The 27,149-nt window shown below is 36.3% G+C and overlaps 1 protein-coding gene across 1 annotated transcript; it reads left to right on the top strand.

The window, feature by feature from the left end:
• Positions 1 to 2,754: 2,754 nt before the first annotated feature.
• On the top strand, positions 2,755 to 25,835 carry LACE1 (lactation elevated 1; the record flags this gene model as incomplete). Its single annotated transcript, XM_009708605.1, has 7 exons — positions 2,755 to 2,764; positions 5,637 to 5,860; positions 15,087 to 15,138; positions 15,772 to 15,873; positions 17,275 to 17,405; positions 22,711 to 22,810; positions 25,777 to 25,835. Coding segments are annotated over exons 1-7 (678 nt in total), but the record flags the coding sequence as incomplete, so codon positions are not given.
• Between the last annotated feature and the right edge of the window lie 1,314 nt (positions 25,836 to 27,149).

Below are 27,149 nucleotides of genomic sequence, written 5' to 3'. Positions count from 1 at the left end.
CAGGACAGTTTTAAACGTTGCTTTCTATTACCTTTTTTTTTTTCCTCCACACACACAAATTCCAGTGTTTGTGAAAAGCTCTCAAGCCGGAATTCTGTCCGCAGAGCAGTAATGAAACATATGTGATTCCTGAACGTTGCCTTAACACTGGTTTAGCAGAAGCTGTTCCAGCTTCTTGATTGTGACTGTCAGCAAAGGTGGCAGTTAGGTGGTTTTGGGGTTGTTAACTTTGGTGCAGTTGTAACCTCCATGAGTTTGGTTTAGATGCAGTTCTTGAACAACTCTTAGTTGGAAATATTTTTTATCTTTAAGACCAACAGTAATTAAGCATTACAGCAAAGTGTGATAGGAAATGGTTAATTCTCCATCTCGTATGTCTTCAGAATATATTTTCTTCAAAACATGCTATAATCATATGAGCAGTTCAGGAGTAATTTGATAAATTTAAGTTCCTTTATACTTAGAAAGGTCATTGTTGCCTTCCAACCTTCATCTCCATGAATGAACACTACTTCTGATCATTCCCACGAGGGAGGGGTTGGAAGCATACACACAGTACAAGGGTTAAAGGTGATTTTTTTTTTTTTTCACCTCCATCATCAGTCCCCTGAAGTGCTTGTTTCAACTTTGTTTCCAGAATTAATAATACACATTTTCATGTGTACTGTATGTGAGTGACCCTCTAGTGAGGTGAATATTATAATCTGAAGCATGACTTACCTTTTGCAATAAAAGGAGTTCAATTCCATTTCTTTGATCTTTGCTTCTTTAGCTGGTTATTAGTTATCTGCCATGTTTTTTCTTTTTCATCCCATTAAAGGTCTACAATTCTAATCATGTGTTTAGAAGATGTTTAGTTTGAGGGCAGTAAGAGATCTTGCAGACCAAATTTGAATTCATCTGTGGAAGTACAATACTTTTTCTATCCCAGAAGTGAATAATCCTCTTAAATTCACATGAAATCTTTTTGTGTTACTTGAAAACTCACAGATTAATAAATTCAAAAGTGTCAGTTTCTGCAGTCATGAAAGACAGCAAAGATGAAATTTGTGTCATGCAAGCCCCGATTCTTTTCTGAGGCCCTGAAATACAGGGGAGACAAGGACCTGCTGGGATTTTTGTCATGGGAATTACCTTCTGACAGATTTTAGACATCACAGTTCAAAACCTCACATAATGAAATCTAGCTACTAGGAAAAAAACCAAGGATTACTAGGGTGAGTGGTGTTTGTCTCAATTACCCTTCTGTGTTCTCCACCTCCTGGCTGCTCTCAAGATTGGTTTTTGATATGGCACAACCTAGCTTCCATTTCAGATTGTCTTCCTACATAAATAACTTTAATGCCTGCCTCAGCTGGGACTGTTGCTTTTATAAGCGGTGTCATTGAAACTGGCATGCCTTTTTCCTCGGTCATCTCAGACATCAGTTCTAAGTGGCATTAGGAAAACTCGACAACATGCTGATCAGCTTTTCAATTTGCTGATCTTTTCCAGAGCAGAAGGTCCCTGGAGTTAAGAACGCTTTTTATATTTTTATGTAGGCGCTATCTTTGCAGTGGTAAATCAGTGCCGGTTTACTGAAGGTGTCTTAAGTTCCACACTTTAAAGGAAATTTTTATAATTTCAGATTGGCATTTTCATTAGGCATTTATACATTAATAAGTTTTTTTGGCTTTGGTGAGTTCTTCCCCTCGGATTTCTTCAAGGCAGGACTTTTTTGTGTGTGTCACAGTAGGTCTTCACTGCAGCTTGGTCTGTGGTCCTTGGATAGGCAAGCAGAAAGGCAAATGCAAGCAGCTAATTTTATGGTTTGAAATAAAGTGAGATTACACTTACATGTATATGTTTTTAGGAACAGAAATTTAATTAAAGTTTCAACCTGGTGGCAACTCTTAATGTCAGACTAAAGGTGGTAACATCCAACACTGTCCTGCACCCTGGAGCTGGGGGAGATAGGTTATGGATAAACACATGTCTGTAGTTTTACACTATTTTATTTAAAAGTAGGTCAATAATGAATTGACGCTGTGCTTTTCTGTAGTGGTATCTAGAACGGTACCTAGATTAGAAGGTGCTTTTTCTGTGTGTGACACTTAAATATTTCAGAAGGGAGCTGATAAAAATCAAGTAACAGTTTATGTAATATGAAGATTAGATAGTGGAACAGGAAGAGATAAATGAAATCCCATCTCTTGCAATATGGAGGAGAAGGCTGTAGGACTGAATGCACTGAATCATAGATAATTCCTATTCTAACAGTTGCTTCCTTTGATGTAAAATTATGGAAGGTAATTGCCTGATGTTCTTCTGCTATGTATTAAAATTTCTAAAGTTTCCTTTTCTTTATCAGTTTGGGAATAGATTATTATGGAAGCATAGTTGTGTGAATGATTTTGCAGTCTGTCCCACAAAATACAGGTTAGAATGGAAGACCCGCTTTTTTTTTCTATCTCTTAGGATAGTTTATCATTTGAATAGCTGTCTTCTGTTGACTTACCTCTAAACCCCCTACACACTGTTTAAGAGCATATGCCTTTGTTTAGCAGCTACAAGTTTGAGTTTCTCACTTATCAGTTACTGACTGTCTCCTGGTAGCGTATTATAGTGTACCCCCATCATATTTAAATCCCAGCGTTCAATATTATTTTAGGAGAACAATGCGTACTTTATCCCATGACACCCTCTGTCATCACCTGCCCATACTCTCCATCTCTGTCATCTGTTAATGACAAAGTATTTTCTTCCACTCCCGGGATGGTTAGCTGTAAGTACATGTAATCTGAGACAAAAACCACGCTTCTGAGCAGTCCTGCTGGTGTGCTTTGTCCATGGCTGGGAAGGTCATGAGTCACAAACCCTTTCTTATCCCTGAATTGGCTTTTATTTTTTTTTTTTCTCCAATCTTGTAGTAAGCAATAGGAACTGCTGGCTTTATAGGTATAATGGTACAATAGGGTACTGGCTGTCCTTCACGTTGGAGCTCTCAGAGCCATCAAGCTCTACATGCTGCGAAAGCACGGATGGTTTAGAAGTACAGATCACAGGACTGAGATTGACTTTATGTGGGAGTGGAATGGTTGAAAACAAGATGAAAAAAATTTTGAGAGATCATCTGTGCCTTTTCCCCTTCCCTTTGGAGGCAGGTCAGGTATTGCTGACCTGTTCCTGACATTTTTGTTGAGCTTATTTTTAAAATTCACTGTCCATCAATGAAAGTTTTACAACTTCTAGATTATTAATCTATTTCACTGCCTTAATTACAGTTCTTAAGGTAACGGTATAAATACAGTTTATTTCCTTTTCTCAGTACACTCTGTGTATCTGGAGATAGCTATATGCTTTTCTTATGTCTTCCCTAAAGATTTTACTCAAATATTTGCAATAACAGACTTTGAACTCAACTCTCTTTATGTAATCTCTTTAGCTAGGGATGAGCTAATTACTTTTAATTCAAAGCAGTCACTCAGTTCCTTCAGAGCAGGAGAATTTGGTGTAATTGTTGCCTGCAGGTATAAACAGCAACTGTCTTGCTTTGGAGAAACTAAGGTGTTACTTGCAATAAATAAATACAATTTGATCTAATTGTTCAGTGTTGTCTTTCTTTTCTATAACTATATTCATTTTATGTTTCTTATAACAATATAAAACTCCTCTTGGGCCTCTTACAACTTCTTTGAGTTGTGGCCCATGGTTTAAAAAATAGTCCTTTAAATCATCTTCTGCTCTCCCATTTAGTTCATACCTGTGATGACATATGATGTGAAAATTGAAAAGTGTGTTCCAGGGCAGTATTGAATAGAACAGGATTTTTTTCATGTGTGCTTATATTGCCCCTCATATATCTACATCGCAGTGCTTGTGGGTTTTTAGTTTATTTTTTCCTCTAATAGAGTTATGATGGTGTCTCACTGTCAGTTTGTGATCCGATGTAGCCCCTGGATCCTCTTCTGCAGAACTGCTCTTTTACTGATCGTTCCCTGTCTCTTAAGTTCAGTTATTTGTTTCCCCTAAGCACTGTACTTTGTCCCTGTTGAAGTGCATCCTGGTTGTATTAGATTCTTTGGCCAGTTTGTCAGAATTGCCTTGCCTGCCAGGGTGTTTGCAGCCCCCTCCTGACTTGCCGTTACCTGTGTTCCCAGGCCATGTACTTTGTTTTGCCATTTGCAGGTCATGAATGGAAGTTCTATATTGCACCAAGCTGAGATTCTGAGCCCTCTCTGAAACTCTAGTGCAAATATACACCTAGGTTAACTGTAGTAATTATTTGTTACATACAGGTTTTCTAGCTGTTTTTGTACCTGCTCAAAAGTAATTTCTTTTGCAACTTACTTTCCTACTTTAGAGCTGAGAATGCTATGTGATCCAATGACAACAGCGTTACTGCAATTAAGATGTTTTTCCTCTCCCCACTAAGCATGTGGAAAACCAGAGAGGAAAACTTGTTGGCCTCGCACTGTTCCTGAGGAGCTGGTGTTGCCTTTTATGTGTTAGGTTGTCATCTTGTTAAGTGCATTATTAAAAAAGAAAAAAAAAGTCTGCTTGTATTTGTTCCAGTATTTTTGAGTGTTTTGAAGTTGTGTTGACTGACCTGTGGATTTCTGGATTTGCCTTTCTCCCCTTTTTAAAGACAGAAATTGTTTCATTTTCCTGGTGTTTTGGAACCTCACCTGCCTTCAGTGAGGCCTCAGAGAAAGCTGTTAGAGGCCATTGTGTTGCTTAGGAAACTTACCTAAAGCCTTTAGAGATGAATTTCCTTCAATCTCACAGTGTTCAAAATATGTAGTCTATGATACGTGTTTTTCCCACTCAAATCTATTTCTTTTATCATTGCTACAAACTGTGTTACTCATGGTTATACTTAACCTTTTAAAAGGCAGTGGAAGCAAATGAGATATTAAACAGCTTTTCAGTGTATTCCGTTGTTAAGTTTCTGATCCTGCTGATTTAGCAAGCCATCTTTGTAATCCTCTGTGTTGTTTCCCAGTTATATCTCACTTTACTTGCTTTATGTCTAGCAATTCTGACTTATTTTTATTATTTTTTTATTTTATTTTACTTTTAAATAGAATTCCTGCTTGAGCACAGCTCTGTCTCTTCTAGGCAGAAGATAATGCCAGCAAAGCAGGCTGTGGCATTACAGGGCTTCACAGCTATTGCCCTGTTTAGTGTGGTTGAGACTCAGCCTGTTTACAGAGCTCCTGTTTTGGTCTCCTGTTTGCTGGCTTTTAAATATTTTCTGTCTAGTTTAACCCACCTCTCGCTAAAGGATTAATCTATTCAGAGAAATGCACTTTGGAATTTTTAAATGGTTTTGCCCCAATTTGAAGAAAAAAAAATAAATTGTCAGAACTTCCTTTGCAACAGCTCCTCCAAATCTTACCAACTCTCCAGCTGGGCTTTTTAGTGTGTATGCTTGTTGATAATAAAAATAAATGTTCAAATGTACTACTAGAGGTGTTTACTACTAAAATTAGAAGTTGATGTAATGAAAAGCAGAGGGGTAACATACTCTAGTGGTTGTATAGGTAAGTAATGTATATACATCTTTGCGTAAACTGTTAAGAATGTGTGTTTATGAATATAAGAGGATGCTTTTCAAAACTTCTCTATTAATTGCCTACTTTTCATTCATACAGCATACACAGCTCAGGCAGATGAGAAGTCAGTCCCCAGTACTCCTACAGATGCTAATGCCAGAGCCTTACTGGTTTGCAATGGACCTTTAGAACATTATGACTTTCTGATTAAGCAAGAAGAGCTGAGAAATGATGAGCAACAGAGAAGAGTTGTGCAGCACCTGCAGAAGTTGCATGAGAACCTTAAAGGCTACAGCATCCGTTCAAAAAATCTTCTTTCAAAGGTGAGGTTTATAATGATAAAAATATTTTTGTGCATTTATGTTTGCTCATAGGAATGTGCTTAAAATACATAAATTTCTGTCATTAACATGAACATTTTTGCAGCTAGGTCTTTACAGATAGATCATTCTTTGTGTTTGGATCTCTGTTATTTCTTTTTTGGTTTCTAAAATACCAGTGGCACTCTAGAAGTAACCAAATTACGTATTATTGAAATAATTCTGTAAGAAAATCTGATATGATTTTGGTTATGTCTAGTGTCTGCTTTTCCGAAAATGTCATTTGGCTATAGGAGAGAGGGGCCTCAACCAGGTTTTAATTCTCAAGCACTCTTACAACACCTGTGTGTTTGGGTTACAGATACTGAACACTGATGTTTTGTGTTCTAATAGACCTTCCATGAATATAAGTGAAATTAGCCAGCAGAGTCTAAAAATTTAGCTTTGTAAAACGTAATATAGATCAGACATGACTTTTAAAAAAAATGTCCATTCTTCCCAGTGTTGTTAGTCTCCAGGTGAGGTAACGAAATAAGGCAGAAGTGCGATCTGCACCCCAGTTGTGTTTTGGGGGGAATCACAGCTCCTTTTCAAAGGATTAACAAAAATTCAGACATATGCCTGGTGCACAGTGCCTTAGCATTAGTAATGCTAATAGCCTGCTATTGTATCTCTGTAACTTTTCCCTGAAGAAGCTGTGTTTTCCAGAGCCTTTGTGGCAGTATTTTTCATGTCTTGTTCTCGTGCTGTTAGTCTCAGATTGTTGTGCTTGTGGCTTTGCACCTGCAAATATTGATAGCGTTGTTATGGCAGGTTCTCATGGGAAGCAACTAGAACTGGTCTGAGAATCCCCCCTCAGCTTTCCTTGCCTCTTGTTTTGTAGATTTGAGTTTACATCCCAGAACACCAAATATACCATCCTGCAAAGAAGATAAGACATTTAATTACTCGATAAATATTAGGCAATCATAGATGTGCACAGAAGCTGAACAACCAGTGAATATGCTTCACTTGCACCTGATTAACATACCCCAGACAGCACAAATAGTCATAAACATGGTGAGGGGAAACAACAAAAATAGGGTGTTTGACAGAGTCTGATGATAAAAGTATAGCGCTAGGAAAAAAGTACGGCAAAATATTCATTGCCATCATCGTCTTTACTTTCCCTGCCTGCACTGGAGACACACCTCCCTACCCCAAAAAGGAGAATATCTGGAAGCTGTTGTTGCTCTTCTCAGCCAGCCACTGAGTGTTTTCCTTTTTCTGTCTCTCCTTCTCTTGCACCACTCTTGTTTTTACTTTTCATCAGAAACAACTTTCACATTTACAGTCAATGTATGCTGTCAGCTGCAAACTTTGCTAATAAATCCTCATGTCAGCCTTTTTCAGCATCCATTATGCAACACACCTCATCTCACAGACATAAATCTAAATATCGAACTCTATTGAACTTGTTACCCAACCATGTACTTCCCATTACAACCCCAAATTCTCCTATTACCTGGCACAAACTCTGTATTTTGTTTGCTTGGCAAGTCTAAATGATGTAGCATGAGGTCAGGGGAGCCAAAGCCTACAGGGCTGAAGTGCCTCTAAATGACATGCTATCCTCTGCCCTTTAGGCACCAAACTACAAGTTATCACTCGAAAGGATCTTGCGAAGTATATTAGCTTCAAGGCATGAAAAAGGTAGAGAAGAGAATGTTGGTATGAGAACAAGTATTACACCTGTAAATACCCTGTGCTATACCTGTAAACGTGCCTGTTACAAATAGGCAAGTATAGCAGGGTGCAGAGCAGTGGGACACATGCTTGCCTATCAGGCTGGCTCCAACATCCCTTGGATGCTTTAAGTTCATATATGTAGCTGGAGATTATATATTTGCTAATCATATGCTTGACTGGAAATGCCAGGAATGTCTTTCTGCCTCCTGATGAAAAGAAGCAGACTAAACACCTAGGAGGGAGCTCATTTTTTTGAGATATGGTGAGAAGAAACCTGAATGAGAAATAATTTCACGAAGCAGAAGTCAGGCACTCTGGAAGGAAAAACACAAAAGTGGTGAAATACGGGAAGCAAAGTGCTAAGGCAAGACTGCACCTGAAGGGCAATGTCTTTGGAAGTTCTGTTCTGGAAGCAGTTGATCTGATCATCCTTATGGGTCCCTTTCAGCTGTAGATATTCTATAACAGAGCTTTAAACAGGGGATTTGGCTGCGTGATCCCCTGAAGTCCCTTCCAACCTGAATTATTTGATGATTCTAACTCTGATGTAGGAATTGGAGCCAAACAACGGTTTGGGGTATATTTTTACCTGCTCTGGCTGTGGGTCAGCTCATCACATTACTTTCCTTTTTAATTCTGGGATTTCTTTAATTAAAATTATTAAAAACGTAAAACTGGTGTAAAAATGATAGATGTAGTCTGAAAAATGTATGTTTATGGAATTTAAAAACACTTCTTAGTATTGTACATGGGTGTGTACCTGTTGATCTATGTTGTCTTAATGCCTTTGTAGGCTAACTCTTGAGTCTAAACCAGCCTACTGATTCAATTTGGGCAAGTTCCAATTAAAAAATATAAATTTCCTCTTTCAAAAATGGTTATTGCTTATCTTTGGTATCCAAAGCAATATGACAGCGTGCCTGAATGAGAATTGTTTTTGCATAAGTATAAGGAGATCAAGCTGGATTCAGCTTGCCAAACTAGTTCTATAAGTGCAATCGAGCAGGCCAGAGATTTCTATCTTGAGGATGTTCAATGTGAAAAGTTTTGGTTTTGTTTTGTTTTCATCTGTCTGGGCTTCTTTTTAAGCTTTGGTGTTGGGTCATAATCTTTTAAATTGCCTATCTCAAAATTGTCTTTAGACACTGTACTTGGACTGTAAAAGAAGAGGTCACTCAAAAAGAAGCCAGTTATCTTGCTCCTGCATTACCTTTTGGACATACTGCCACTTTTATTAATTTCTTTAGAAAAAATGTTGTGATGAAGGCATTGGTCTTACTGTCAAACCTGAGGATCAGTAGGCTAGAGCATTTTGGTCTTTTCTGGTAAACTGCTTTGGACATTTGGATATTCTGTTCTAGAAACACTACATTTGAGAATAGTTTTGAGAGCTGACTTGTATTAACTGGAGTGCCCTGAATCATTATAGTTGTTAGAGCAGGTGTCTTGTAATGGCTTTGTAGATCAAGCATTATGTGGGTTTGTTATTTACTCTTTCTTTGATTGGGCAGCATGAATAGGGAAGGAAGTCTCTCTTGCAGAGAACAAATACTAATTTTATTCTGTTTAGGAAATTGTGATGCTACTTTGTCCCTGTGTAACAGAGCTCATCGCAGTAAAGCCAGATTGACTGACACTTTCATAAAAAGTCAAATGCCATTTTTTACGTTGAGAATGTGGTTTTCACTAGTTCCTCTAAAGCACTCCTCTCTTTCATTTAACATTGCTTCAATTCCATGCTTTAATTTTAAACCAGCTTTTAAAAATTGTTGCTTGATACTTGCAACAAAATTGCATGCACTGATACCTCGGAACTAATACCACAGTCAGGGAGCAGCAACCGTAGAACTCCTTGTTATTGGGGTAAGTGTTGTTGCAGTTTGAGTTTTTCCTTCTAGAGCTTGATATCTCTTTGGAAATCTTAAGAAGATTGATAACCAGATTGAGCACTATAGTGCCGTGCCATATATCAAAACCTCAGAAAAGGAGGAGAGCAGTGAATTTTGTGTAAATCTGTTAAAGCCTGCTAGCTTGCCTAGTGAAATAAAATCGTGATTCATAGTGGAGAAGAAGTCCCAACAACTTTGTTTCTCTTCTGCTGTCTTTGAGGAAGTTACTCGCCAGTTCAAACAGAGCTCCTATTGAGATAAAATGAAGCCAAATAAAGTGTGGTTTAAAGCCTAGTTCATGCCAGGTTTTGCTTCAGCAAAATTGTAATCAACATCCTTAATGAAGGTTTTCCCCAGAATAAGAGTCATGGCTGTGAATAGGTAGTTGGCAAATCATAGCCATCAAGCACTGTACCAGCTGTAGACAGTGGGATCATATGCTTGTCATACATCTGCATCGAGGAGTTTTTCTGAGCGAGCAAAATACATGTTTTTCTATGATGGATTTTCAGGGTAGGGATGCTGTTGCAGACTTGATTCAGTTTTGAAGAGTAGAACTAAGGCTTTTTGTACCAAGAAGAGGTGGTGAGTACCACTCTCTGGAATTGGCCTGAGTTGAATAGGATTTGTGTAGGTTTATGAGTGGAAGTAACTAGTCAGTTCATGTAACTAGTAGAGGGCGTCCCCAGGAAGTACTAATGATACAGGGGGCAGGTAAATCCTGTACTGGTGAATAGCTCATTGGTGCTCTCCTCCCATGAAGGCCTGGTATTTCGTAACTTTGAATATGCTAGAAGTAAAAGACAAACCTTATGCTATAGACGTTCAGTTGTTTTTGTGACAAAACGATTGGCATTGGCTTTGCTTAATGTTTTGTAGTTGATGAGTTTTAATAGGTGTAAATGAAACAAATTGATGTATTTTAAATGACTTAAGGACTTTGTGGAAATGAGTCAAACACTTTAATCAGTTACACATAGTAGTTTGTAGATTGACTTTTTGCTTTTTCAGGAGGTTTCTAGCAAGTTGCCTAACCTACTTTTAGTGTGAAATCTCCTGAATTGAAAAGAATCTACTGGCAGCTTTTTAGAAACAAAAACCAGTGGTGCTCGGCATTTCAAGCATGCTCATTTTTCCTGGTTCTGTTATTGAAGAAAGAATGTGGCTGAGAGGTTGCAGTGAAGAAAAGCAGGGGGGGACAGAGAGAGAAGCCTCTCTCTGACAGCCCCTTCTGCTGTCTGATATTCCTTATTTTATTGCCTGATTTCTTCTGTGGTAGAATTGCAGAAGCCTCTTCCTAAATAACAATTATTCCAGAAATAGAAACTTCTTGCACTTCTGAACCATTACAAGAATGGTCTGCTTTGGTTTTAGTTTTGTTCTTCATTTACCACTTTTTATCTAAATAGTTTTAATCACTAAAAATATGGTAAAAGTAGGATTAGGGAACAAATATTTATATCAGATACAGTGGAAGCATTTGAATGTTTATCCATGAGACTTGCATTACATCACAGGCCAAAGCTTTCTGAAATCAGTAGTCTGGGAGGGGGGACATGTGACACCAACCATTTTTTTTATGATGGTTTTTTATGATGTAGGTTTTTTGGGGCATCAACTTAGAATAAATTTGAGAGGAAAAAATAATTAGTTGTGCTGCAAACCAAGTAGGCTTCTGTTTTTCAAAATTATTACTCAAATTTGAACAAGGACTTTGATCTTCAATTTGGTGAAAGCATGGGCTTGTATGTTGAGATATTTTGAGATCCTCTGAATTGAAGTTCAAGGCCATCAGAGTTTGCATGGATGTTTCAGATCTCTAGCTTTTCAAAGTAATACCAATTGGGACATCTTAAGAGTTGTTGAGTTGCTGTACTAATGACTTGAAATAAGCTCAATTATAAGTGAGGTCATGTTTTGAAAAGAGGTATGAACAATAGTAAACACCATTCAAGACCTTGAAAATGTCTTCAGCTACAACAGCAACCAAAAAGGAAGCCTGAAGGCGTGGGAGAAAGAGGCTGTTTTGTTAGTGTTTAGGAAAAAAAAAAAAAAAAAAAAGCTGTTTGGAGACTTGTCTTTCGAATTTTGCATGTTTTAATTAACTGTCTTAGTATTGACATGTGGTTTCACTTAAAAGTTTTTCAAATCAGAGTGTAAATATTCCCAGGAAATGAGTTGCTTGCTTCTGGTGTCTGAGGTAGGGGGCATGGAAGAAGATGGGAAGATGTTGCATGTTATTAAAGATATTTAGGAAAGAATAGGAAGTTGTCAGAATGAAGGAGATGTTTTGACCAATGTAATTGCTTAGATGAGGTAGGATATTGATTGATAAAATTGCAGTTTAAACAAAAAAGAAAAATCTGATGTGATAGAATCAAAACAAGGTAGCAGTTTTGAAACAGAAATGTGTAAAACATTTTGATCATAGAGGAGAGAATTCTGTAAATGTGGGGATGCTAATGTGTTTGTCGTCTTGTGGAATTGTAAATATTGTAGCATATGAGTGATTTTCAAAGAAAAGTCTGTAAGTCAACTGATCTATGAAAGGAAAAAAGCGCCTGCTGCAGCATGTCCTGATGATAATGGAACTTGGTGAAGCACTTAAGTTATGCTTTCTTAAGTTGTTTCAAAGAATGTTATGGGAATCAGGAAACTTGGAGAACTCACGGGACACATTTGACACATTTGTGCTGATGCCCTCCTTTGAAACATACATCTAAGGATTTCAAAATTCTCCCCTTCAAATTCACATTTTGTGCATCCCTTAATATCTTTGGTTTTGTACATTTTAAGTATTAACTTTAACATCCTTAAATCTTATTGTTGCAAAAGCAAATTTATTGTAAACCAATTGAACATTATTATACTGAGACCCCAAATAAACCTCAGGATAATATGGAAGTGAGGAGAAGCTCATTCATTTAGTTTGTCTTCCTACATCTCCCACTTTTCTCCCTTCCCGAAATAAACAAATCTACCTTTATTTTAGGGTAACTAGAGGATCTTCTGCCTTAGATCTCCCCCGTCCTTCTTTTGGAGTGTGTGTTTCAATAGAACCAAGATCAGTCTTCTGTTTTCTTCACCCCCTCATACCACCGACTTTCTCGACTGCTTGCTGTGCTCTAAGTTGAACCAAGAGCATCAATTGGATTTTATCAGAAATCCTAGTGGAAGTGACTCTTTCTTACGTAACTTACAGGCTTCAGAAGATGGGTAAGAATAATTAAAAAAAACCCAAACCATAAACCATTTAATGATCATGCAGAATAGCTTGAGACCAGTAGGTTGTCTGAGTTTCAGTATTAAAGTCTACTGATCAAGATTACTTTTAAAAAATAAAATATATGTTAAAAAAAAACCCAACCCAGGAATAGAAAAATAAATTTTTAGTGTTATATAATACCTGACAGAATTGAGGAAGTGAATATTCTGAAAGTGTCAATAGTGTCATTTCTGGCAGAAGTATATGTTAAATATTTCCTACAAACTTTTTTAATTGCTCAAAGAAGGTAAGAGTTTTTCTGGCATTCGATTTGCTTCAGGAGCGTGTTTAGATCTGCCACAGTATCCTTTTTTTTTAAGCAATTAGATATCAAATTGCTGTCTTCACAAAAAAACCTTAATTCCATTTTTAAAATCATCGAGAAGTTGATTTAGACTGCTGTGGAGCCCAGGCCATTATATGTATTTCCTTTAGCCAAAAAAGCCTTTTTCTGTAACATGTTTTCTAGAATGGTAAGTACTGGAGTAAGAATGAAATAGGCCTAAATAGGCAAACTTCAAGATGGTTACATGTAATTAATAAAAAATTTACGATAAAAAAATGGTATAAGAATGTAGGCTTTACTACTTGTTCTGCTTACATAACCTTTTCAAAGACAGGTAAAGAAGTACTCTAAACCTTGATTTGTTTTTCTAGCTTTGTGTCATTCCTTGTGAAACTGCAAATCACGTTAACACAGCCTTTTTATGTAACAAATGTAATGTGATAGTTTTTTATCTTGTCAAAATGACTGTTGTTAATCTCAAATTAAAAATAAAGACTTTCTTATTAATGTTTCTCTCATTTGGATTTTTTTCCATTTCTCCTTTCTTCACTGTGTAACTTTGAGCATCAGTAGTTTTAATGAGCACAAGCTCTTAAAAAGTACTCACTGAAAAATGTTGATCAATTAAATTATCTTGCAGTACTTTTAAAGCACTAGCAAATAGTTGCAGCCTTGTCTATTAATGGAAAGGTTTCAGAACATCTGAAACCCTGTTCAACCACAGATTGATGTTACAAATTTTTGATTATCCTATTAGTATAGCTTTAAATTAAATCTATAAGTGGGTCTTATATAAGAGCTATGCCTGCATAGTTTCTGAATAAACTGGTACTGTAGACCTGAGACATTATCTTTCTACCTTTTGGTCATATATTTTCTTTCATAGTTAATTAGTGTTTTGCTACTGACTCCCCCATTTCTTTAACATGACACTGTATTTTGAAAAATGCTTTAGATTCAAGTTGTTTAACAATTACAGAGCTCCAAATGAGACCTCAAGGTTGCAATTTTAGTTTTCCTCTGTTCTGGCTCAGCTCATAGAACTCTGAAAGCAGAGGACTTTAAAATAACCAAATACTCTTCTGCGGTGTTTTGGTAGATGTCAATTCAGTTTCATGGATTTGATGATAATTTTGTTAAGATTTCCAGTTTTTCAGAAACGGTTTCTTTTAGAATTATACTTGGAAATGGCTATGTACTATAGTGGGGGGAGGACTGTTTCAAATTGGAAGTCTTGATGTTATTGCAAGTTTTTCCATAAAAATACATACTTGAGTAAAATAGAAGAAACCGTCAGGTGTCATAACATTTGTCTTGAGTATTATTAAGAGTTTTAAAAATTGTTAAGCAGTATTCATTCAAGATAAAGATAAGTCACTTGAGAAAATGATTAATAAAAGGCATACTTTGAAAATAACCTTTTCGATATGCATGTGTATATAGGTACATATTTTTCCTATGACTGCATTGATTTTAATAGTGTTTAAACGAGGGATGATTCTGCATTTAAGATTCAAAGTGGAGAGAAAGGGACCCTACAATGCTCACTAGCTTTGCAGTACTGATTTTCTAAATCTTAATGTTTTATATCTTAAGCAGAGCTGCTTTAATAGGTATATAGCGTGTATATCTATGAATACTACAATACTGCTATGAATACTTAATTTTATATCCTTTTTCCTAGGAATGTTTGCTCAAATGGCTTAATGAGGAAAAAGGTTTGTTCTGATGATTAAGGATTGAGAAATGTTTAATTATTTTATATGTATTCTGGTAGAAAGTCATGTGTGCTAGGTCTGGAGACGGGGATATTTTCACAATGATCTAAAAAATGAGAAAAACAAACCCTGCATGTGTGTTTGGCCTCTCTTAGAGAATTTGCACAAATATAGCATTAAAATTGCTTCCCAATTCTGAGCTAATGATCTACTCCAAGTTACACTTTGCTATCTAGCGCTACTTTGGTGGTTAATTGTAGCTACTTTCTTACTTTACCACACCAATGTGCTTGTTTTTATTTTACCTTGTAGTTGTATTTATTCTTTTTCTCTTGATTTGCAGCTCTTTGCAAAAACCAAACCCCCAAAAGGTCTTTACGTCTATGGAGACGTTGGTAAGTTTCAGTTGCATCACTTCCAATAGAATTTTCTCTAAATGCATATTTATTCAAATTCTGAAGTGTCTAAAAGCTTTATGTTTCTGTAACGTTACTGCTTTAATGAATTTTCCAGGATTAGTTTTCAACATTATGATGTTATTTAATACAATTACACTTTGAATGCTGGAAGCTGTTGGGTTGGACTACATTACCATATGCGGGTTTTTTTTCAATGTTACCCACTCACTAATATTAAAGAATGCAATTTAAGAATTTGGGAAGTAATTGAGAGGGTCCATGGAGAGAATTTATGTATTCTAATTGCAACTATGCAGCATGAAAACGTACTTGCTTTTCAAAAGGAAATACTAAGGATATTTTCTGGATGCATATGGAGCCATTTGTGCAACCTTTGGGCCACCTCTGTATAGATCAAAATTTTAAAACAGAAAAATAAAAATGCAGTTGCTGCAATTTTTTTAACAGAAAATACAGCTGTTCTTCACATACGGTCTGGTCTTGTACTTATTCTGTGGAAGAGTATAGTTTCATTAGTTCAAAGCTAGTGAACAATCAAGATTGTAATCGGTACGTACTGTTCTTAAATTAACTACCTGTTTGGTGTTTGGTTTTGTTTTTTATTTGAAGGCACAGGAAAGACAATGGTGATGGACATGTTCTATTCTCACTTAGAAGTAGAAAGGAAAAAGAGAGTCCATTTTCATGGCTTCATGCTAGATGTACACCAGAGTAAGTGCAGACACAGGTATTTACAATAATTTTATGAAATATGATATCTGTAAAAAAGTTTCTCATTTGCATATTCATATTAATCAGAATAACTGTATTTAAGCAAAAAAAGGAAAAAATAGGAGAGAAGTTAAAGGATTTTAGCATTGTCTGTCATACCTGAATAGATATTAATTGCATATTATTTCTCAAGTATTTTTTCTCAAAGATTCTGTATACCTGATTGTATAGAAATCTTGGGTGTATATTTAGGATTAAATCCTTAACTAAATGTTTTCCAGTTACCAATTAGCTTACGTGCAATCTGAAGAAGGCAATTGCTAAAAATGAAACAGTAAAAGTTAAATTCAATCTGCATTTTGAATAAGCAATAATAATAAATTGAGTATAAATGCCAAGGAGAATGAGAACTATTCTGTTTGGCAAATTTAGTAATACTGTCAGTAATTTGGAGGAAAAAATAATAGAAAGAAGTTCATCCTAAGTTTCAGAAAATTTTCTGACAGTGAATAAGGCACTTAGTTTTGATGGAGATACTGTTTTACGTATTTTAAAATGTGCTTCTGTTTCTAAATTGAATGACCTTAAAATACTGTGAAACTGTTAAAAAATACTGTAATTTACAAGTATTGTGACAGCTGCATTTTTCTTGGGAAGCTTTCATCAATGTAAACAACTTCTGCCACCTTTAGTGCCTGCTTTTTCTATCATCGTTGGGTCACTGTTGAGATTTTTCTGTTTCCATTTCTTGTCATTTGTGCTTTATCTTAAGAAAGGTGGCTTCTTACTGCAGGATCTTTGTTTTCCTAATGTGTTTATAGTCAGATGGAATACAATCCATGAGACAGTAAAGTATGGATGTAATAATCTTACTTTGTGCCAGTATCATCATCTTTATGTTTTAAAATGTAACTGTGTTGCTATGTCTGAGTTCTTTTAACTAAATGCATTCTAAGTATACCTTCAGAGCATGCAGTGCACAAAGCTGTGCCATTGATTTGTAAACACCGTAAGGGTTTTTCATACTTGAGAGAGAAGATTAAGACATAAAATGCCAAGTTACAAAGTGAAACTGAAACTAAGGTCATGAATTGGAGCAAGATAAAACTGTAATTTATATCAGTTTTTAAAAGATATAGGTGCACAGCATTCAAGGGTTCTTTGTTTTTTGTTTTAGATATTTCTAAACAAGAAAATACGAATCCCAGAATGTGTGAGCTTTTAATAGTTGCCTGGATGTGGTTGAAAACTGCTTTACCCTCTTCAAATTGGACTAAATTTGAAGGCTTCTTATTTTTATTGGACTGGGTTACTTTTTATTTGGTAGCTAAATAATTTTCTTCTCCCTATCTTAGAAAAAGAAATAAGAAATATTTGTTCTTTTCTGTTTTATCAACTGAGGAATACATCGCCTTAAGCAGAGCTTGCCAAAAAGAAAGGCAGGATTTATGGCCAAATCGTATGACCCAATTGCACCAGTAGCAGAGGAAATAAGTGAAGAGGCTGCTCTCTTATGTTTTGATGAATTTCAGGTAAGAAGTCGGAGATTACCCCTTTGCTTCAAGTGAAACTTCATAAAGTTACTTTTGACCTTAAAATATGTTACTGCTAATATAGTATTTGAATCACTGGCCAGTAGTGTACTGTAGAAGTTGGAGAGCAGAAGTCATTTCAGTTTTGAAGATGGTGGTTTCTTTTTTTTTTTCTTTTTTTTTTTTTTCCCCAGGAGACAAAATGCAAGTTGACGGTGTAAGTCCCCTTATAGTACTTTCATTTACCAGTCTAGTTACTGGTCATACAAGGGGGTATTAGAGTTTGGTGGGAGGCTCATGAGTACTTCAGGGCAGGGACCATCGTCCTGTACTGAGTCTGTGCAGTGCCCAGGAGAGTAGCTGCCTGATACTTGCTTGGCACGCCTGGTCTTTGCAGGCGTCTCAATGTGATTAACGATGTGGAAAAAACATGTCAAATTCAACCTAAATTCTTTCCTGGAGTTATTGGAGCCTTTGGCATGGCAGTGCCAGATGGAATTAAATGTGAAAATTAGAAATAAACGCATTAAATGATCTTTACCCAGGTTAACTTGATTGTTTCATTTGTTTTACACAACTTGTGAATTTTGTTTTAAAGGCATGTCACAAATTTAGGTGTAGAATGGCTTTACAAAAATTTTTAGGAGAGTGGCTAGAGGTATTTGGCAGCTCTAATCAACTGAGATTTTTTTAATTCAGAGAGAAAATGCAGAACAAGATAAAAACAGATCTGTGTTAGTTCTCAAATCACCAATAGTAAGAGAGTCATCTGTTAACTGTAAATTGTCTGTGCTATGCTCTTAAATTAATACCTTTCTGAAATGGATAGAGCAATTTATGTCTCCTAGCTATTATTTTACAAGCCTGCGCACCTGAGAAAATACCCGGTTTATGATTAGCTCCCATGAAGGGGATTTTTGTAGCTGGAAAGTAGTAGGTGTTCTTGTTTTTTTAAGTTACTCTTGCATTTTTCAACAAGGGGTAGTCCTTTGAACTGTGGTTTCAGAACATGTGGGGTCATTGCAATTGTTGCTGTTTTGATCACTTAAAATTGTGCTTTACCTTGTGAATATGGATGCTGAGCTTCCAAAACTTGCAGCATAAAATCTAAATACAGAGACAATTGTATTTACACTGTGAAGAAACAGGAAGGTTTGGAGAGGGCAGGGAGGAGTGTTAACTGTCATGACATCAATGGTAGAAAGAGGCATCTTTGCTGTACCATGTATTAGAGTAAATACCTGCTTTTCTGCATAAATGCCCACTGCTTTCATATCCTGGTGTTGCTGGGTTTCCAGACTGTCGTGTTGCCACATTTTAAGGGGAGAGACTCTGATATTTTTTTTCTCCTCCCCCCCGCTGACTTGCTTGAGGTACATCAGTCACTTCAGTTGTCGAAATCACCTCTCTTTATCTGTGGGTCACAGTTGGGAAAGTATTACGAGAACTATACTTTAAAATGTGTATCTAAGACTTTAGATTCTTATGTGAATTTCAAAAATCTACTTGTTTTGGGTGTACTGCTGTTCTAAATGCACAGATTTCTGAACAGCTGGGTTTCTTGACTGATTTTCTGTAGCATGGAATGCTACGCAGTCTTTGCCTACTGAAGAGGAGTCCCAGCTTTCTGAAATTTTGCAGAAGGCACTGAATTTGGGATAAGAAACCTTCTGCTTAAGTGGTCATAAAGTAGTGCAGTGACTGGAAGAGCAGCTCACGTGGTGACACAATTAACATTGATAATAAGGAGCCATATCTTATTCAGGGTGTTTGGAGCTCATTTCCCCAGTGGAGATAATGGTTAGCTTTCACTGCAGTCTGAATCACTCATATTTAAAGAATTGTTAGATTAAAATGAACCTGGAAAGAGCTGGAGACTCAGAACATATACTGCTGTATACTACTTTGGCAAAATACTTGTGTGCGGAGGAAACATCAGAAAACTATTGAGATTTGCTTTAAACACTTCAGGTTGCTTTCAAATACCTGTTGGAAAAAAAAGAGAATAAGCTGAAATTATGTATTTATCTTAAGATCAGATGCACGGACGAGTGATGTTGTAACAGAGACAGCAAAAAGTATTCTTAATGCTCATTTTTCCGAGGAAACCAAATGCAGAACCTCGAAAGACAGCAGCATTGCTGAGGTTGCACATTCCTCTTTGACAGTGGGCTAAAGCAAAACAGAAATTCTCTGAAGTGAATCTTCTTGCAAAGCCTAGAGAACTATCAAACAAGTGGAGGGATGACTAATTGATATAGAAAAATATTTCAGTACTTTTAAAAGTAGTTTTGTGTGTTCCAAAATATTGTTGTATTAAAAAAAAAAAAATTTACTATGTCTTAAATGTTTCTTTTTGCAAATACTGTGTGATAGCCAGGACCTTAATGATGGCACTAAGCTTTTGAATTTGTCCATTCTGAAGCAGGTTTTTTGTCAGCATTTGCCTGAGCCACAGGCTCTCAGGTTATTAAAGCATTGCTGCTTGTTGCTGATCTTTGTTGTACAGCTTACTGTAAATATTAAAGTCTTTTATTTTTAATCATGAAAGTCTTAAACCATTCTAAAAATGTGCCCTCATTTTGAAGAAAAACCCTAGAATTTGTAATTATGATTTTGATGTTTTGGAACACAGAGGTTGGCCAATAAAAAGAGACTAGTTATTGTTTAGTGATCAAATAAGTATCCACAGGTAATTAGAACTCTAATTTTGGCATGTGACTGTAACCTATGTTAGTATTGATGGTGAAAACAGAATCCCTGCTTCTTGGTAAGGTGAATGGTCATACAGTGTTAGTCTTTATGTACCATTGATACCATTTGACCTTAAAGCAAACTACAATTTAGGGAGTTTTTAGTAACCTGCGTGCTATTAAAAGACTCTAATAAAAATTAAGCTCTTATTTTTGTGCTAATACTAATTGCTGATAATACATGCTTATGTTTGTCATTCATTACGTGGAACTGTACCAATCAGTGGCTGACTGAGTCTCAGGCACTTACACATGTAAATTAACTATTAGGCTAGTGTGTGAGGTTGGTTTTTTTTTCCCCCTTTCTTTTTTCCTTTTTTTTTTTTTTTTTTTACATGAGTCATAATGGAAAGCAGCACTAGGTTATGAAAATCTTTTCTCTTAAATGCTAATGAAATTTCTCCATTCTGTCCGTTAGCAGGCTCTCCTTATTGGTAATTTGTACCCTTTGCTTTTGTTCTCTGTTGCAGTGAATGCTGGATACAGTAAAAACATGAGAAATGACCATGCTTTAGTTACTGTCTTCTACCTGCTTTACCTTGTAGAAATTTTCTGTCTTTCCCAAGCTGTATTAGGTAAAATGAGCTCATATTTGCGTCCCAGTTCTCAAATTGGCTCTTGCTTTTGGACAGAACTTTTGAGAGGTCTTTTATTTTGTAGTGGAGTTCAAAACATCAGAATTCCGCATCAAATCACAGTTCTCATTAATAAGAGAATGCAATTAATTATTTTCTTTTATATGAACTTTAATATTCTTTCCCTCCTTGTTTTCTAAAGGTAGTGTGCTTTATAGTATTTTTAAACAAAAAAGTTTGTTATAAAATGATTTATATAATACACTTTTAAAACTTGGCTGTTAGGTTTGCTTTCTGATACAGAAATCCATTTAGTCCTAAAATGCACATATATACTGAACCCTTGTGTGTCTTGTTTTTTGGAACAGGGGAAGTTCCTACATTTTAGTATTCAGAAGAAATACATTGTTGATAGGTGGATGCATGAACAGACATATTAGCCGTATAGTACAATAGTGAATCACTACATGCTTTTTGGAATATCAGATCTTAGTGGTCAGAGATGTGCAAATCTGAGGGGTGTGTTACTGATTGTGCAAAAGTTTGGTTTTGAAAAAGGAAAAATTTTTTCCATATTAATGGATTGCATAGAACTAATTAGAAGAAGTCTTTGGAAGAAGGAAATTGGTGTTTACATATGGTTCCTTATGAACATTATTGCTTCCAAATCAGCTGTCAGAAATGTAACCTAAATCTTTTACTGTCTCTAGTGTAGAACTAAATTTTTTTGCTGCTCAGAAAGATCATTTAGAAATGAGGGAATGATGAGGGCTGGGGTGGTGGTGGAGTAGGGAAAAAAATTATACTGTTTAAAGTATTTCTGTAGATGTCTTACTATCACAACATACACATCTAAACTGGGGAAAGCATAGCAATCTGTTATGTAATGAGTGTGTATAACTCTCAGCATGCCACCACTTTTTAATTTCTTCCAAATTAGGGTCTGTTTTGGTAAGTCAAAATGCAACAAGTGTCTATATAATAATCAAAGGGAATGCAGGAGAAACAAGTGTAACAATAATAAAGATGGTTTACTTATTAAAATTGCTGATCTCGGCTGGTGAACTGTAAAATATAAAGTGCTGTTGTAACAATGGGCTTTTTTTCAGAAAAAATTATTACATTTTGTTCATTTGTACAGAGTGGTTTCTGTTTCCTTTTATTTCTCAGTACTGTAAAGCAAGTTCGTTAAGCTAAACTTAGCTACCTAAAGAAATGTTACTTTATGGATTATTTTTTAGTCTCTCCACTCCCCCCCCCTTCCCCATATCACTTGTCGCACCCATTTTTATTTTTTATTCGTGTTTTGTGCCTGAAGGTTAGAAGAGGCTGACTGTGCTGGAAGTGACTGCGTGCCTTTTGATTATTCATGGACAGTAATAGAAAGCACTTAAAAAGAACAATGAAATTGCTTATTTTTGTGATGGGCCATCTGTTGAATTGTTTTTTGCAACAATCACACAATAGTATCTATGTCATATCATTCTATTTTCAACAGCAGCTGATTATGTATAGTTGGCTACTTGTCTTTACTTCTGAAGTCCCATGACCATTTAAATTCACCTCTGCAAACCTTTGCCTCAAAGGTAATAGAAATGTAAAACAGCCGGTGTGTATTTTCTTTCTGTCTTCAGGGTTTTTTTTCATGTCGTTTCTAATTAATTAGACCTCTCAAATGTTTAGGTCTGTTTTCTGTGTCTCCCACCTGTAGTTTTATAATAGAAGTTGACATGGAATCATTTAGCAATTGGTAAAGAAATGGTGGAGTTCCGCAATAAAGAGTGGGCAAGTTTTGAAAGACCGTTGTACATTCACTGCTTATTAATTATCCCTTTTATTTTTTTCTCACCAAGCAATAATTAGAATCTTTCTCCACGGCTTTCACTAACAAGCATTTTTCCGAGCTACAAAGCCACTTGCAGATCTGTTGCAGCAGAAGCTGAAAGCAAGATAAAACAAATGTGTTGTCTTCTGCAGGTCACTGACATTGCTGATGCCATGATTCTGAAGCAGCTTTTTGAAAATCTGTTCCAAAATGGGGTTGTCGTTGTGGCAACATCTAACAGGCCACCAGAAGGTAAAAACAAACACGCTACTAGTATTATCCAAATACAATGAATGTCAGTATCTTACAAAACAATCGTATTAGTCATACAGTATTTAACACTAATAAACTCTCTAGTCTTCAGGAATCTGAGATATTCCAAATTTTCCCATGGTTTTTTGTGTTCTTAAGGAAGAAAGTTTTTTCACTCGTTCTTACTCCTCCCTTCTCTCAAACTTGAGGTGTTCCCCCCCCGACTTCCCCCCCAAATCCTTCTGTGTTTTCTGATCTTCTTTACTCGATTCAAACCAGTGGGAGGGTGTCTGGGGACAGGGGAGTTGAGGAGGGGTGGGATATTGCCTCTGTTTTGGATGTATTCCAGGATAGGAAAAGGTCATATTCTGCAGAAGAGAGGGAAAATGAGAGTACATTCTGTCCTGGTTTCTAACTCGGCAACTTGCAGACTTGATCCACCAGCTCAAAGGAGAACCCCTTATCAAGATGCCATTCTCACACCCTGGCTTGTGGTCACTCATTGGGAATTACTTAGGTGGAGAGTTGTTTCCATTTCTAACAATATTTTTAGATGGAGTGTGACTAGCTAGGTAGATCCTTCTACAAAGTCCTCAAATCTGTATGGGTTCTAACCAAGCAGTAATTGTCATTTTTTGTAGAGGAGAAAAAATGTTTGTTATAGTATAGCATTAGCAGTTAGCATAATGCATAATTTCTGTGCAACTTTTATGACACTTTAGATTGATTAATTTCAAATGTTTGCAAAAAATACTGAAGAGTTACAGTATTAACTGTAACTGCCAGTTAATTTTTCTACTCAAATTAGTTGAGTGAAAGAGAATCACTAAAGATTTACAATGCACTTTATCTTAAAATTAAAAAAACCCCAACAACCAACAACCCACTCAAATGTTTTTACTAGAGGAAGAAGTAACTTCCCCTTGGTTTATTCTCCTTGTTTGAGCAAACAAGATGAAATCATAACTAGTCTAGTTAGGTTAACTACAGATAAACTGGATGCTGGTGCCTTACTCAGTTGGGAGCCATCCTTGTGTTTTTTGAAACGCTGTTCTTTAAAGTTCAGGAGAGATTTTTATTGTAACTTGGGGATTGTATCTTGCATCTTAAACGGAGATGTCAATTTGTGACTATTACTGTCGTATGGGTTTTTTTAATACATACCAAGTCACTGTGTCAACCTGAAAGATATCCACTTGCACTAGCTGCCCAGCAGAGAATGTCAGGAATGGCATCTCCAGAACTGAGCTGTGTTGCAGTCCGGACGTTGGACTCTTCTTCCCTTCTCACTACTCCTGCATACTCACGGTGTGTGTCTGAAATCCTCCTGCAGGAAAGAGAGTTGGGTTAGTGTGGTATGCTGCGTCAAGGTTTAAGACTGAATTGAGAGATTTGTTTCCTGTGGATACAAAGGGGAAAAGTGGCTTTTTCATTAGAAAGCAGATGTGCCCGGCTGCTGGCCATTAGTGATACGTATCTAGTATCACTATATAACCACGTTAAACTTCTGCACCAGGGGAATATGAGGGAAAATACTGAGATGCAGTGTTTGAGGAATCTTGGCTTCATTTCTGCATTAAAATTACTGTTTATTGTTCTTAACCTCACAAAACAGAGGCCTAAATACAAAACTCACAGCCTTAATAACTAGAAGAACTAACAGAAGTAGCTGTCTTATAGTACTGTTACGTGTTCACTAATTTTTGCAAGTAAATATGCAATTGACTGCTTTTTAAAGAAATGTATAGCTATCATGATTTGCAGATTTATGAATGAGAATGATACGTGGCTTCATACAGCTCTGTTAGTAATTAGGGTGTGGAATCACCTTAACTGCTAATTTTCCTAAATATTTCTGTGTCCATATCCAGTTTTGTGAAAACAATTTTGTAGGTGTCCTATTGGTTTCTCATGCATACTGTAGCTTCTGTCCACCATGAGGTGTTGGTAGAGCACAAAAGCTTTAGCCTAGTTGTAGCCTTCAGGCATTATGGGGAATATAGGTGGTATTAATAACCTGGCGTGGTCTTTGCAGAGAATTTTGGTGACATCTCTGCCAGGTGTCTGTATTTTCTTATTTATTCCTCCTGTCAGTCATAGGTGCTGTACTACCTTTTTATAAGGCTTCCTAATATTAATGAAACAGAGCAGCCCATCATACAGTTTAAGTGATAATATTTTCAAAGGACAAGTCATTCTGTTATAAACATGTTGGGCAGTTAGATACTTTCCAGAGAAGAGAAGTTTATGTTGTATAAAATATAGAGATAAATAAGGTATAAAATGCTGCTTTGCACTTTGTTTTTATTTGTATTTCCTTTGAGTGCAGATCTGCATTTCGTTACATTACATCCTAATTTTTTTTTTAAATTCAGTTGTATTTTTAGCAACTTTGCGTAAGTTTACATATTAATTAATTTTCTCTTTTTTGGCCTTCAGCACGACCCTTTTTCTTGCTTTGGAAAAGGGAGTGTACCTGGTAGAATTGCTAGAAGATAAAGTGTACCGCAGTACACAATAAGAATGGTACTGACTTTGTAAACTTAAATAGCGTGGTTTTAGTTTGTTGGGTTTTTCCCTTCTGCCAAATACTTGGGACTTAGCAGTTGCATAGTTTCGGTCTTACAATCATACCGATGTATACCCAGCATTACAAATCCTTTTTTTATATCCTTACATTAAAACAGATGCTGGTCTTGTTTCTTCTGCTCAAATCAGTTGTATGTCATTAGCGATTTAAGTCGTTCACTCCCTGTCTTTTTCAGACTTTCTCAGGATGTTCCTTTCTTCCTTAAGAATATTTTGAATTTTCATACAGCAAAAGAGGAGAAATCAATTTCAGCTCTCCTTTTCTGCCTTTTGTTCCTCCTTTCTCTAGCAACAGAGTTTGTTTGCCAGACTAAAAGACAAGCTGACATTGTTATTAAGACTAAGGAGCAAAATGGTACTGATTTCCTTTCTTTCAGATCTGTATAAAAATGGTCTTCAGAGAGCTAATTTTTTACCATTCATTGCTGTGCTGAAGGTAAGGAGAGTCACTTGTTAAATGCTTTTCAATTTTGCCTACTGTATTAATAAATTGGAGATTTGTACAGGATTGCTTTGATGCTAGTTTCCAGATAAGATGTATATGCTTTAACTGTTTAAGGCAAAAAGGAACCCTTTCTCTCTAGAATTAACATGTCTTGAAAGATAGACATTTTTAGTATGACAAAAAGTTACCTTTTTTACTGAGGTAGCTGGGAAAAACCGTAATTGCTTCATTTAGATTAAAAAATGGAGCATCCTTTCTCTATGTGAATAATACAATCAGTGCTTATTTTGCTATTAAAAAGAACATATGCTGAACTCAGACTTTTAAGTTCGGGGCAAGTCGCAGATATTTTTAATTCACAAGCTATGATTGTATCGCGATGTTATTGAGGGCTAGCATACAGCTCCTCTGTCCTGCTCCACCTGGACTGACATGACGTGTAAAATGGAAATAACAGCACTTCCCTACCTCACAAAAGTATTGTTAACGTAAATATATAAACAATGTTAACTGCATCTTCAGATGAAAGAAAGGTAAGGTAGAGTTTAGGATAGGTTTGGCTTAGTGAGAAGAAAATTGGAAATTTCAGAAGAGCTACATTGGTTGGATGTTTCTGTTAAGGTGGTCAGCAGTAAAGCAGTTGACAGCGCCTTGGGTTTTTGGTGGGGCATTTTGGAATCATAAGATTGCTTAATTGCCTAAGCACCTCTGAAAATCCCATCTAATGTTGACATATGAGCAATTACTAGGTTTCAAAGTTAATACGCTATTAACACGAATGTGGCGCTCCTATGTATCCAGAATGGCTGTGTACAGTCTGGGAGGTTACCAGTGAAAGTGGTTCTTAACTGGATGGCTTCAGAAAAGTAAGAAACATAAAAATAAATGAACAACTACTTCCACTTCAGATTGTGGTTTGTTCTGTAGCTGACTGTGTTGGATGCAGGAGAGGTCCTGATCTCTTAGAGCATTTTCAAGAATAGTACTAGTTTCATATGCATTTGCTTTTTGAAGTGCAGCAGCTGTGGGAAATCTTCCTTTTCTATATATTCCTCCTTGTTGACTCTTAGTTTTCTTCCTTGATAAATGTAAGGCTCTTTCATTTCACTGATGATGAGACTTAAAGAATATCTATCATGTATGCTTATTTGTAGTTTCCTTTTTTTCTCTTTTTGGCTAGCTGAAGGAAAAAAGTGAAAATGCATACAGAACAGCTGGTCAGGACTGAGAAAATAATCTAAATTTTTAGAAGGGACCTTTTGGGTAGAATGCCAAGAGAAGCCATAAAGGTGGATTGGTTTAGAG

This window comes from Cariama cristata, unplaced genomic scaffold (assembly GCF_000690535.1).
Source record: "Cariama cristata isolate BGI_N322 unplaced genomic scaffold, ASM69053v1 scaffold38359, whole genome shotgun sequence".
In the NCBI taxonomy this organism is placed as follows: Eukaryota; Metazoa; Chordata; class Aves; order Cariamiformes; family Cariamidae; genus Cariama; species Cariama cristata.
The sequence above is the reverse complement of the archived record's forward strand: the minus strand, read 5'-3'. Positions and strand labels throughout refer to the sequence as shown.